Source organism: Musca domestica, unplaced genomic scaffold, assembly GCF_030504385.1.
Source record: "Musca domestica strain aabys unplaced genomic scaffold, Musca_domestica.polishedcontigs.V.1.1 8, whole genome shotgun sequence".
Taxonomy (NCBI): domain Eukaryota; kingdom Metazoa; phylum Arthropoda; class Insecta; order Diptera; family Muscidae; genus Musca; species Musca domestica.
Genome location: NW_026712409.1, coordinates 12,697,277 through 12,712,313, shown reverse-complemented (window position 1 = coordinate 12,712,313; position 15,037 = coordinate 12,697,277). Strand labels below are relative to the sequence as shown.

General features: G+C 35.6%; 2 protein-coding genes across 5 annotated transcripts in view; both read right to left on the bottom strand.

The window, feature by feature from the left end:
* The window catches only part of LOC101895723 (14-3-3 protein zeta), a 33,985-nt gene extending 21,198 nt beyond the window's left edge, over nt 1-12,787 (bottom strand). For 2 of the 4 annotated variants that reach the window (XM_011293748.3, XM_020036377.2), the window contains exon 1: nt 12,646-12,787. The gene's annotated coding sequence lies outside the window, so the exon portion shown is untranslated. Of the gene's footprint in view, nt 1-2,270; nt 2,458-12,645 lie in introns of those variants that run through there. The other 2 variants (XM_005182379.4, XM_011293749.3) reach the window with 2 other exon arrangements.
* Nucleotides 12,788-14,275: 1,488 nt separating this feature from the next.
* Nucleotides 14,276-14,958, bottom strand: LOC101896876 (chromatin accessibility complex 16kD protein). The gene is made up of 2 exons (XM_005182386.4): nt 14,732-14,958; nt 14,276-14,668 (listed from the first exon to the last, which is right to left on the bottom strand). The coding sequence occupies exons 1-2, from the start codon at nt 14,834-14,836 to the stop codon at nt 14,456-14,458; spliced, it is 318 nt and encodes a 105-aa protein (XP_005182443.1). The 5' UTR covers nt 14,837-14,958; the 3' UTR covers nt 14,276-14,455.
* Nucleotides 14,959-15,037: the final 79 nt, after the last annotated feature.

The following is a 15,037-nucleotide window of genomic DNA, read 5'->3' as shown; positions in this document are numbered from 1 at the left end:
TTTGCAGAAATGCAATACTGATCTCATGTGCAATTGTGAAATGTAATAAGGGAAATTCCCAAGCAAAATTCCAATAATATTGTTTAATTCCATGGGTATTACTTGGTCATTAGATACATGTTGCTACTCAAGGGGAACATTGCTAAACTTTAACTAATAGAAATCTATATTAATGGCAAATAGAAAAATGAACTAAACCCCTACATCTACGCTCTCACCTAAATACTGAATGAAATGAATGAAGCGTTTTCGTTTTTTTTTTTTTTCATTACATTTTATTTGACTAACATTAAGAAGAATAATGTAAATCCATTACAATGTAAACATATTAATAAATTTGATGCTTAACTCACTTAAGGTTCATCAGTTGGCATTCCTTTTTGTCTGCCTTACAAATCCCAACAATGTGGCAACATTTGTAATGCAGTTATTGCCGGCTTTGATCTTATCCTCTCTTTCTTTTTGCATTTTGACACTGTGTGTCAACATGACATCAGAGAAATTTTGGCGCCGCAATTTTTTAGGTCAATTGCCAAACCACCACTCTAAAGAATGCCATGAACACAACTGGTGAGTGTTGTCTTTGCGAATTATTTGCAAACTGTCATTTTTATACAAAAACAACAACAACTTAAGGCAATTATACAAAAAAGAGCATAACGTTTTTTTTTTAACCAACCACTCCCTTTCCATACTTAAAAAAAATATATATCGAATAGTTGGAAAATGCGTCATGGTTTGACACAATGAGCTGCTATCATACTTTATGTGCGTGTGTGAGTTTTGGGGTTATAGCGGATTATTGCAGAAAGAAAAGAAATAGCTTTCGAATGACAAATGCTTGAGAAAAAAAAACGAAAACTAGAAAGATTTCTTCTCGCAAAGAAGAAAATTTTACAAGGAAAATAAGAGCAAAATGAGAGAGAAAATATACTCTGTGTCGTATCCATAAGATATGCAAAAATTCAGTTTTACACCCAATAAATGGCAGAAAGAGAGGGAGAGAGAGAACACAAAATACAATGACGGACAAGGAGGAATATTGAACGTGTGTATTAGAAAAAAGCATGCGCAAATAAAGTACATTGGAACGTACGTGCAAGTGTGCTATACAACAAACACAAACAAAAAGTAAGAATACCTATACATGACAACACACAGATACAAAACAGAGTTGCCGTCTGAATTTAAAAAAAAAAAAACGGCCGCATTGTTTGCGCACATTATTTTCGGCAATGCATCCCCCTCACTTGGCCTAAACGAGAAAATACTGCGGCAAATGATTAATACTTTAAAACCCGTTCACATCATCTTGTGGCACCCAAGGGTTTTGCAGATGATGGCCATTGAATGAACTTCATTTGTATCCACTAACAATGGCAAACATGTGGCAACCTGGAACACACATTCCATTCCATTTAATATCCATCCATCCCACTGGGTAATGTTTAACCAGAAAAATTGGAATTGTATTAAAGAATTCAACATACACCATTAGCAGATGTAGAAATAAAACACACACACATACAAATGAATATCTTAGATGACGGCCAAGAAGAATTCATTGAATTTGCGCTGAATGTCATATAATGTGGTGGAGACGACGACGACGACGACGTTGAACGGATAATTTTTTAATTTTGAAAAAAAAAAAAAAAAATAAGATACGCACACACACCCACCGCACGACTCACACTTGAACGACACAGATAGGCTCCCCAAATACATACATGCACACATACAAATATTTTGACAATACATATACACTAAAAGATTTTTTTCACTTCATCTTTATGGGGTAGTCACATTTTCTTCTTTTTCAGAATCAATGTTGGATTTCAATAACTTTATCATTTATGAAACTGGCAACATTATTTTTGCAACTAACGTTCAGAATTTTTTTCACTGAGATACCGTTTTTAATGAAATAGTTACAGGGGGGCTGGCTATGAAAAAGCAGCGGTCGGTCGGTCATACATATAAATTTTTTACAACCATGAAAAAATTTTTTGCGTAGTATTTTTATCGATCGGCCGACGACGACGTCGTCGTAAACGACTACAACGAGTCGCCAGTATAATCACTAGCTAGTTAAGGTGGAGGCTTATTTTTGAGCGAAAATATGTCTTGAATTTTTTTGGTTTTCACTTTTTTTGGTTTGTTCTTTCTCTTTTGGCAACAAATTAATTAGTTTTTCTTTAATTTAGTCATTTTTTGCAATTTTCAACACACTTTATTTTTTCAAACGATTCATTTCTTTTTTACTTTACTTTTTTTCCTTGTTCTTCATGGGGCACCACACCAGGCAGGCAGACAAGTGAGAAAAAATTGGAAAATTTTTACTTACTTTTGCTTCAATTGAAATGACGACGACGACTACAACCAACACAACGAAGACAAACGACTGAAGGCGACACAAAACTCAGTAATTTTTTCTTCTTCCTATTTAATTGAGAGAAGTAAAGAGAAGGAGAGAGAGTGTGTAAGCAAGTCCGCTCTCATCAAACTCGCCAGCACTTACTTGCTGCTATCGGTTTTCTCTCGCACCACACAAGTAAATGTTGGAGCAAGAAGAACTATTTAACAGAACAGTATCTAAAAACTATGGTTAGCAACTAAAAATTTATTCATGGCAACCAGCGGCGGCAACAGCAGCTATACAACGAATTCACAGATACTTTTGACTGGCTCCTACTCTTGTAAATTTATGAGCAAATAATAAAAAAGAGAGATAGCACACTGTGGATTGCGACAAGAGAGATTATGTGTAAGAATAACAGTGTTGCCATTCAACCAGTCTGTTTAAAGGCCAAGGATAAAGTACTTTCAATATCGTTTTTTTTGTTCTTCTTGATATAACCCTTTTACATTTAATGCTTGGTAGAAGTATTTAGGTGGTCTCAGTTGTAAAATTAGTACTCGAAACCGGGTCATTTTTTTATGTGAAATGTTTTTTTTTTCATATTTAAAGTATTCGCGACATTTTGAACAAAAACGAGTAAAACAGCGTTAAGTAAGTCCGGGCCGAACTTTTAATACCCTCCACCATTTGATAAAGAAAATATTTTTAGAGTATCCTAATTCAAACGTGTTCCGCTTTAAACTACCATTGGACTAAGAACGTTTGGATAATACCGCTAAACTTCTCAAAAAAAAAAAAAAAAAAAAAAAAAAAAAGAAACATTTAGTGGGTGAGCCCATCATATGGGGCCATACCAAAACGGGAACCTATATAGACAACTTTATATTACAACAAAAAAATTACGTGGGTAAATAGGGCTAGGATTATCCAAACACCGAATATCGGTGAATAACGTAATGTTTGCGTTATAGGAAAAGATCGGGCAACGTTTTGCCATCCGGGCAAGAACCCATTAAGAACTACAAATACCAATTTTTAGACAAATCCGTAAAAAAAAACTGTGGTAAAATCATCAAAATACCGAATATAGGGAGGTACCGTTATATAGGGGGCTATACGAAAACGTGAACATACCATGTTCCGCCACAGGAGCTAGAATCCATTATGACCTTCAAATACCAATTTGTAGACAAATCCATAGAAAAATGTGGTGAAAATAATTAACACTTTAGCAAAACGTGGACTGATATATCTCATTTACAATACCAACCACCCAAGACACAATACAAATTGTTGTGCCAAATTTTTAAGCTCTACGTCAAATTTCGATAGACCGACATCGGCTTAGAATTTCATGCTGATTACGAATATATAAACTTTATTGGGTCTACGGCGAATATTTATTTCGATTTCTATGAGCGGTTTGCTTTTCAAAAATCTGGAAATGGTCCGATCTCTACCAGCTTTATAACAGATCTTGGTTTTATGGAAATATTGAAATGTACCAAGCCTGGAATGTTAATTTTGCGTGTTTTGAATATTCAAAATTTTGAATATACCGTTACCGTTAGGAGTGGTCCGATATATTCAATCTTCACACCAGACCTTGGGTTAATAAGAATATAGTGATCTGTGTAACTTAAAGAGAACCGGATGTTTATTTCGGATTTTATGACCGTTTTGGTTATTCAAAACTTTGACCATTTGTGGGGGAGGTACCAGAAGAATGACCCGATCTTTACCATCTCTATAACAGATCTTGTGTTTATGGAAATATTGAGATGTGCCAAGTCTGAATGGAATCGGATGTTAATTTTGCGTTTTATGAGCTTCATGAATATTCACAATTTTGAGCCTTTGTGGGGGAGGTACCAGAAGGAGTGGACCGATATAGTCCATCTTTACACCAGACCTTGGGTTAATAAAAATATTGTGATGTGTGTCATTTGAAGACAATCGGACACTTACGACACATGTTATTAGAGTTATAATTATTCAAAATTTCGACCCTTTGTGGGTGAGGTACTTGATGGAGTGAACCGATATTGTCCATTTTCGCACCTGACCTAGCACTAATGCAAATATTAAGATTTGCAAAGTTGGAACAAAATCGGATTATTATTTCTCTTTCTGTGCAGTAAATTATTTTCTTTGAAAATGTTGACATTTTGTGGGGGAGGTACCAGAAGGAGTGGAACGATATTGCTCATCTCCGAACTCGATTTAAGTTTGACAATAATATTACGATGTACCAAGTTTAGATCAAATCGGATACTCCTTCCGAGAGTTATCGTGCTCACCAACCAGACGGGCGGACATCACTAGATCTACTTCAAATGTCCTGAAACGGATTTGGTCCAAAGAAACCTAAGGCCTAAAACCGAAATTTTCCAAAAACTTACTTTTCTTTTGGGCTAACTTATATGTGGGAATGAACCTGACAGTCAGAATGAAGTGACAAGCCTAGGCGCGTAAGGATGAAGATTATTATTATTTATTATTAATATTAATCTCTTTTTTTAATTTTTGTGTAGTTATGGCTGGGGAGCCAAATATATTGACTTAGTTAAAATTAGTTTTAAGTTATTATTTTTTACTTGGAGCATAATTACGTTATTAATACTATTCATTGGCCTTGGAGGCTTTAGTATTATGGTATGAAATGAATAAATAAATAAATAGCAAAGGTGAAAATCTACTTTACACAACTTTACAACTGGTTCGCAGATATGGAAGGCTAATATGGTCATTTCCACAAAAAAAATAAGCCCTTTTTGGACCACACTTACTACTGCAATCGACAAGGCAACCCTGCATATATAAAATAATATAAAAAAGGAGAGAAAAAATACGATTCTTTTCTCAGAGACAAACATGCGCGCTCTATTTTCCATCAACTGCATTTAATCTGGCAATGCTGGTTGTGTTTTATTTACGAAGGGCTAAATGAAATCAATTTCCATCGCAATGTAGGTACTCTGTGTGAATAAACAGCATAAAACATGTTGATGGATGGATGTATTTTTTTTATTTTAATGGAGAATGGAGTGAAGTTTTGTGGGGAGATGAAGAGGAAATTTAACAATTAATGAAATGCATTGTATCTAGCTGTTTTGTTTCTTGTTTTAATTGAATTAGCTTTAATAGAACTCGAACATAAAGGTTTTTTTTTTAATGGAAAATGGAAATAATTTGAAAAAATGATGCTGCTGCTGCTCTCTATTAATCTTGCAATCGTCATAAAGTTTATTTTAAAACCAAAAGCACATCTATTGTTCTATTTCCCGCAAATCAATGGAGAAGAAGAAGAAAAAACAATTAAAATCAATAAAAAATCCCCTACCGATATTCCTACAACACACATAGGTACACATCCACCTCCTCCTGCTTCTGTATCCTTTGCCATGAAGGCAAATTGCCACAATGTTCGCATGGGCCACTTTGGTTGCTGCTTGCCTTAGTTTTAGTGAAACCAATTTACAAACAACAAAAAAAAGGCAAGCTCGAGTCCATACCTCCATACCTATGGAAGAACAATACACAATATAGGTACCACGTGACATTGGAAAGGCGAAATGCAGAATGCATCGCTTGGTAACGGCGCACACAGTGAAACAAACAAACAAATACTGGCCAAAAGCAGTCGATGATGATGACGACGGCGACGACAACAAAAGCAACAGAAACAAACAGGGGGCAATCGGCGGCTGACTGGTAATTGTAGTGGTATTAATACGGATGGAATTCTCAAAAGCTGCGGCAGCTGGTGGTATATCCGTGCTAAACACAGTTGCACAGTGGTAAATTTCTGTTTCAGTTAATAAATTGCACACATTTTTGTAAACACCTGAAGTGTTTCAATATTTTTAATTTTAATCAGTTGGGCAGAATCTTTACGAATGAAGAGTGGGGATTTCCCTTAGGAAGACCTGTCAACGGATCTAAAGGGACAGCAGTGCCGGGGCGTTGGTTGACTGTGAAAACCCAGTCAATAGCAACTCTAAAAAGTTTAAAATATGTATTACAAGGTTTAATCTTTACATACCCTCCACAATGGAATATGGAAAGTGGAGAGGGTTTGAGGTTCGAAGTTCCTCAATAATTGCAACTCTATTTTAGGAGAAAATTTGAATTGAATATCTAAGATCTGGACTCGAAATATTACCCCAATGTTGGTTCCATTTCGTTCAAAATGTTCAAACTTTCTACCATGTCCGTTCAATTGTCATTTTCCGTCTATATTTTAACAGAGCTTCGTTGGCTATGCTATGATCAACCTCAGTTCCTTCGCACAACAATGACGTATGGAAGACAAATTACTTATAACCTATGGGTGCATCGACAGGTGGCTTGTGTTGGAACCAGGGCGCTTACGTCCAAATTAACGACAGTACAGGGAGGATTGCATTGAATGCAACTTCTAAACTTCTATCCAATGGATATTTTAATTAAATTTCAGATTCAGGGAAAGCTGGAATTTTTTTAAAGTTTGGTCATGCACAAATCCTGGACATAACAATAAGTCGCAATATACTAGGTGAAGATTATAGAATTGGTGATTACCTTCTTGGACTTCAATTACATTGACCTTACAATACCTGGTAGGACGCATGCGTTTTTAGGGGGAAATTCTTGCAATTGAAAAGGTAAGCGAAATGATTAATGAAATCTATAATATCATAACGGGACCAGTTACTATATATCGGCGGACCTTAAAACCATCAAGTCATGTGCCATTCTTGACTGCAAAAATGCCTCCTTTGAAGAAAGTCTTTAGGCTTTGTTGGTTCCCAGGCCAGAGCAACATAGTGGTGAATGAAGTGGCTGATAAATAAGTTCGCCGAGGTGGTTCCCAGTCGAGTGATTTACCGATAGATGAGACTGTTAGACCACCAATAAGCTTTTATGTCAGTTGCTTGAAAACCGTTTGCAAGGAATATAAGGTCAACTGGCCGGTGATCTGTGAGAAGAACATGATTCCTTCTATCACTTAGTAGGTGTGATCTAAGAACCGCAGAAGGCGAAAGAAGACTCCTGTATAGCTGCTCATTCTAAAACCAAACCAAATTCCAGAGGTGCACAATCCCTTACCGCAAAAAAGTTGTCAGTATGGGCCAAGCAGCTTGTATAAGCCTTGGTGTCGAACAAAACCGACACAGGCTGAATTTAGGTATTACGAGTAGTTTATCAGACTTCCAATCATATGAACTTTATATGACATTTTTGCGATCTCATTAGATTTGGCCGGGCCGAATTTTTAATACCCTCAACCTTTGGGTAAAGAAAACTGGGTGAGGCCGTTGTATGGGGGCCATACCAAAACAGGAACCTCTATAGGCAATTTTATACTTCAAGGATTGTCGTCTACCAAATCTTCTTAAATATCAAACTTGAAACAATTTCGTGGGTATATATGACGATATCAGAATATCGGATATGATTATATGTTCGCTATAGGGAAACGTGAACCTAAATATTCAATGTCCTGCCACCGGAGACTCATTATGACCTACAAATAGCAATTTTAAGACAAATCCGTGAACAATGTTGCAAAATTCATCAAAATAACGAATATCTGGAGGTACCATTATAGGGGGCTATAAAAAAAAAACGTCGACCTACACATACAATGTTTCGCCACCGGAGCTAGAACCTATTATGATCTAAAAATACCAATTTTTAGACGAATCTGTGAAAAAAGATGGTGAAAATTCTCAAAACGAATATCGGGAGGTACCATTATATGGGGGCCATACAAAAATGTGGACCTATACATACAATGTTTTGCCACCGGAAAATCATCAAAATACCGAATATCGGAAGGTATCGTTCTATGACCGCTATACCAAAACGTGCATCGATTTTCAATACCAACCAAATTTTGAAGCTCTACTTCCAATAATGTGGGCTTTATCGTTATTTCAACATACAGACGGACGGACATTGTTAAATCGACTTAGAATATTATGCTGATTATGCATATATATACTTTATGGGGTCTACGATGAATATTTAGGGATGTTACAAACAGAATGACAAAGTTAATATACCCTCCTTTTCAAGGTGGAGGGCATAACAACGGAAGGAAGAGAGCAATTCCTCAAACATATTAGGATAACTTCCACAATTTGGGTTTCTTCAATTTAACTTTTTTGTCTGGCTGTTTTTGCTGACCTATTACTGTTGCAGAACCACCCAAAAGACTGCAAAGACTTGGAAAACAATTTGAAAAAAATATTGAAAATACTGTGTCAATACACATTATATCCATTACTTTTAAAATACATATTATGTCTTTGACATTTCACAAACAAGTCAAGATACCTAAAATGCTATTTACTTATTAAACTAAGCATATAACTGATAACTATGTAATTTAATTTGTAAATATTTACTTTGCCATGAGACCTAAACAGCAATAATTTAAAGAATTTATAAACGATATATTTTCAAGAAATAAAAGCAGTTTGTTTTTGCGTCAATTATTTAAACAAATATTTGTGGGAAAGGTTGTTGGGTTTGGTGACTACCCGGTGTTTGGGTGTTGCATATCTGCAGCAACAGGGTTCAAATAAACCCTATTCTTTTATTAATTCCCAAGAATGAAATCGATTGTTCGTTCACATTATGCTTGGTTCCACTTGACTTTTCATTTAGACGGTGGTAGTGGTGATCGTTCAATTTTCGACAAGAAGGAAAATAGAAAAAAAAGCGGCGTCAAAGTCTTAACACGCCTATTGGCAACATACAAAACCTGGGTACACACATATAGAATTGTTTGTTGTAGGTATTATTAAGTGAATGGGTTGGCGATAAGAATTAATTTTCAAGTCGTATTTCGATACAAATAATCAGGAAAGAGGCAGAATGCCAGGCAAAGAGGGGACTCAAATCTAATCTTTAAGTTTTGATAAGAGAACTAACATTATTTCACATAAACAAGGTACGATGAGACGAGGTCACATTAAAGTTTGTTAATATTATTTTTGGACAAACTAAAAAAAATGAATAACTCTCATCTTTTCGAATGGTGAAAAAGATTCTATTATTAAATTAATCCCGCTTCCCTCTCTCTCTCTTTCTCCTGTTGGTATAATACAAATCATAGAACGTTTTTATGATATGCCTGATTAAATGAACTTTTATGTAATCCATAATAATCTACTGGAGAAAGTTATATTATAGGTTAAATAAACTTTACAGGTCGAAAGCCAATATTTTACACATACATGTAGAAGGATCCAACTCAAAGTGATATAAAAATATACTCAAAAAGAGACAAACAATCTCCAAAGTGGTTGTAGAAAATTAATTTAACTCCTTTGTGGAGGAGAAGGTATAAACCTACAAGATTTGCCCTGATTCGGGAACTCCCTTCGTTTCTATGCAGGTTATGATTTTCCAAAATGTCAAGTGTTTGTGGAAGCCGAAAATACAGGGTGAAATGAAAAAACTGCAACCAAGTTCGGACTGCTGTCGATTCTAAGCCACTCGTCCGGCAGCTGTTAAAATTATTCCAGTGATAGCTCATCATATTGTTTACAAGTGTGCAAAAGCATTTTTGGGGAGAATTTTCCAGAAAAAGTTATTCGTGATGAAATTCTAGGGTGATTTCTTTTTATTTGGCTGGAAAACCACAAGTGGCTATGGTTAGAGCACTCCAGCATTTGAATGTGAATAAATCTTTTGTGTCTCGAACGATCGTTCGTTACCGTGATACTGGTAGCATAGCCTAACGTCAAGGAAGTGGACGGAAGAAAACAGCAACATCAGCGGAAATGGTTGGAAAAGTAAAGAAACGAAACCCGCCTCGCAGTGGCCGAAAAATGGCTCGTGAGCTGAACTTATCGCAATATTCCATTCGGCGGCAAATATTGAAAAATGAGCTCGGGGTAAAGCCATTGAAATTCCAAAAAGTGCAAGGACTTACACCGCAACATGAAGAAAATAGACTCAAAAGAGCTAGACAGTTGCTTCGCTTGGCCGAGAGTGGTGAGCTATCGAATTTGTTTTTCTCCGATGAGAAAACATTCGTTGTCCCGCAGTTTGTAAACAAAGAAAATGATCGTGTTTACTTGCCAAAGAGGTCAGCTGAAAATGTGTACCTTCGGTTGGCCACCAGAACTCAAGCCTCAAGCCGGTCATGGTGATGGTGTGGGTTGCCATAACAGCCGATGGTCTCTTTCCGCTCGAATTAATCGACCGTGGCATCAGAATAAATGCCGAATATTTTCGCGAAAATATTCTGGAGGATGTATAAAAGCCTTGGGCACGCAAGCATTTTGGTCGGAGACCTTGGACATTCCAACAGGAATCAGCACCGTCGCACTCAGCACGCGCCATCAAATATTGTGATGTGTGTAATTTGAAGAGAATAAGATTCTTATTTCGGATTTTATGATCGTTTTGGTTATTTAAAACATTGACCCTTTGTGTGGGAGGTACCAGAAGGAATGATCCAATCTCTATCATCTTTATAACAGACCTTGTGTCTATGGAAGTATTGAGATGTGCCAAGTCCGAATGGAATCGGATGTTAATTTCGTGTTTTATGAGCTTCATGAATATTCAAAATTATGACCCTTTTGTGGGAGGTACCGGAAGTAATCGACCGATACATTCCATCTTTACACCAGACCGTGGATTAATAAAAACATTGTGATTTGTGTAATTTGAAGACAATCGGACATTTACATCAAATTTTAAATAATAAATAATTATTCAAAAATTTGAACCTTTGTGGGATACTCCCTTCGAGAGTTATCGTGCGCACAATCCAGCCAGAAAGACGGACGGACATCGCCAGATCGATTCCAAATGTCCTGAAATGGATTTGGTCCAAAGAGACCTAGGATCTAAAACGGTTATTTCGACTAGGCACGTTTTGGCCGTATTAAAAAATATATATACCCCATGTAGCCATACGGCTGAGGGTATAACAAATAATCTCCAAGGCGGTTGTAGAAAATTAATTCGAATCTCATCCAAGATTTGGACTGTAATTGGGGGCTTTTTTAGTTTATATGCATTTTGTTATTCGCCAAAATGTCAAGAATTTGTGGAAGCCGAATATAGTGAATCTTCAATCTTGAAAAGTTCCTGTAGCGATTTTGATACAAGTATCTGTATGGTACGGGAGGCTTAAACACTTTGAATGTGTCATATTTTAAACTAGATGCAGTTGTAAACAACATGCAAATAAGAGGCATTAAGCCAGGCTGGGTCAAACTTGTTGCACCCTCCACCATTGGAATGATTGAAGCTGAAACGTTTGATTTCCAAATCTCTAAAAATTGTAGCCACCATTACAATATACTCATGCAGGGAACAACCGATTACTTTTGAGAAGATTTGGCAGGAAAATTCTAAAATTTTAAGAGCGGCTTAAGTTGCTTATTTCGATTGTAACAGCTTAATTTTGATGATATTCGGGCATATAATTTATTTTCAGTTTTGACATGGTGGTGTCTATTCTGGCTTTCCAAAATATATAAGGATACGTTCGAACTTGTTGGTACTAGTGCATCCTATTCTATTCCAGTGCAATCACAAAGGGGATGCCCCTTCAGAACAAATAAGTTTTCTTTCTCATATTTTTTTCTTCTTTTCAGCACGTCCTGCCTCCTCCTTTTCAAATAGCTAGCTGGTGAATATCAACAATTTTAACTCTGCAATCTACCTGCAATATACTATTCCCTCAAACACATACACACAATGACCGACCAACCGACGAATGTTCAACACCCGACATTGCTGCTACCAACAGCCTGCTGCTAGCCTGTGCCTATCAACCTCACACACACAAGGGGCACGGAGGAGAAAATAGAGATGGCAACACGGCAAAAAAAGTTCCAACAAGAATAAGTCATCGGCAAAAATTGTATAGAAAATTACGTCATCGTGTCGTCATATGAAAAAACGACTAAAATATAACGCAAATTGTTCATTAATTGCAACTCATACACAACGAAATAGCAATAGAACAAAACTAATTGTCAACAACATGGTTTGCAATTATGAATATAACACGCTTTTGCAAAAAAAAAATCAATTCCGGCACAATTCACACATAATTTCTTCTTTACAGCGTTCTTCTATTCACACACATATAGATTCTTTCTTCGTCTCTTTCTCACACTTTCAACAGAATACATTTTCGGAAAAAAGGTGAGAACTTTTCTCCTACAATTTTGCAAAATTTGTTTTTCTTTTCGTTTTGTTTTCATTGAATCACTTGAATTTGTTAATAATTTTAATGGATTTTCAGAGTTCTTTCAACTCACCCAGTCAAAATTGTTTGTTAATTAGGTGCGGTAGAATTACACTCCACAAGAAATTCACAGACCAAATTCGCTACAAAGAACAAAGTCAATGGAGTTTATTTACAAACGGCGTCGCATTTGTCATAATTGATAACAGAGGGCGCCTTTTTCATTTATAGATAGGTAACATTAATTAAAAGCGTTCATGCGTAGTAAGGTGGGATCACACTATTTAAGAGGCATATACTCAAGCAAATTGTTTTCCATATATCCATATATTTTAACACAAAATTGATCTAAATTTACATTGGCCAAGCATGGCAGAAGAATACAGTTAGATTCATTAACACTCAAAAAATTCACAAAATATCTAAAAATAACTGCAAAAATAATTGAATTTGAAAATATTTTCTTATACGATGCCGTTCAGAGATTTTTATGATATGCGATTTTCAACAAATTTCACTAATCAAAATAATTTTTCTATCAATTTAAAAAATTTTAAAAATGAATTGACAGTTCATTGTATCATCAGCTGGGTTGATGCGCCTACTATAATTTTATCATGTGTTCAAGTCTGTGTTTGTCGGAGAGAGAGGTAAGGGGAATGAAATAAAAAAATGAATGAAAATGAAATGAAAACCTTTTGTGTTTTTGTTATTTTATTTTTTTTTTTTTTGTATTTTGTATTATATAACAGTTATAGGAAAGAAAATAGAGAAAAATTAGCAATTCTGAAAAATAATTACTTTATATTAATGTATGAAACAACTGAAATTAGGACGATAACAATTGCCGCAAGTAAATTCTCGTAGTCTACATTAGTTCTAGTGTTAATATCAGTTAAGGTGCAAGTACATAAAAAGCTTGAAGTTATGGCTAGGCATATTAATGTCCTGTCGACGACAGGATTTTAGTGCGGCTCTATAATCCCTTTATGAAATGTCACAAAATATGCCTAGCCATGACTTCAAGCTTCTTATGTACTTAAGGTGGTGGTACAGAAGCAGCATGGTATCATGGCTAGGCATATCAATGTCAAAAAATAAAAGGAAACGACGGCAGAATTCGAGTGCGGCTCTGACATCCCTTTGTGATATGTCACAAAATATGCCATGTGAAGCTGTGTATGTACTCTCACCCTTCTACCTTCAGTCCTGATTTATAGCCTGTTTTTGCAACAATTTTTTTTCTTTCGTTTGGAAATTTGGCGAAAGGAAATATATTTTGTGTTTTTGTAGTACTTGTTTTTTTCCTTCAGTGACAAACCTAAGAAAGCTTTCCCCCTTCTATTTTTGGTTTTTGTAACGAAAAAATACAAACGAAAATGTCTGAAAACGATAAAATGATTGCCCTTATTTTGAACAGAAATTGACCCTATGTTAAAGAATCACGCAAAAATTGTATACGCATGATGGGGAATAAATATATATACTGGTCCAAATGTTTTCTCGACATTTTTCAATTTTATTTTACAATTTTTTATAAATTTTGAATTTATTGGGGTTGCCAGAACAACTCCTAAAACGAATACGTTTGAACACGAATGATTCGAGTGAAAGCAAATTTTTTTTACAAAAACAGGCTGTTAACTAATGGAGTTTATTTCTATTTGGAAATTCATTCATTATTTCAATAATGTAAAAAGGTATTACAAAACTCATTAATATATTTATCCTTGACAACATAAAAACTTAGATAGCAAATATACATTTAAATATTATAACGAAAACAAATACGTTTACGTCTCTCTAACTGAATTTCGTGTATCGGGACGTATTTCTAAAAGAACTGCATTTGCAATTTTCGGTTGCTCTGAGTTGCTCTCTTACTACTCACTGTCCGAAGACGATTCACTGCTTTCATCACCCTGCTCCAAAAGAGCTTTAAATTCTTTGACTTTAATTTTCTGTGGTATTATTTGCAGCAGAAAAGCCAAATTATCGTTTTCCTGTACCAAATCTGCTAGATGATTGTATGTTAAGTTGTTGGGTTTTTTGGCGTGCTGGTAAGATTCCTTGGCAAAATGTTTAAGAAACATTTCCTACAGACAAAGAGCAATGCATGTTATATTTAGTTTATAATGCACAACAATATGATATCTTACCGTTGATTTTGTCATTAAGAAGAGTACTTCATTAGTTACTTGGCCAGTGTCCACAGAACTTTTCATTATGGCCCGAATTCGTGTATGAGGAAGTTCAGTCTCCATTTCTATAGTTTTTCCAATGTAAAATGTGTGTAAATTTAGCGCGTATTTCTCGCTTGGATTACAAGTTGTTTATGACCCGGCTGTTTGATGTATCAAAACAAACAACCTCTTGCCAAAATGAGATGTAAGCCCATTGCCGTCCTAGTAATACTTTGCCGCCGTTATAAAGGACTGTTTAGAAATTAGTACCTAGCGTAACGT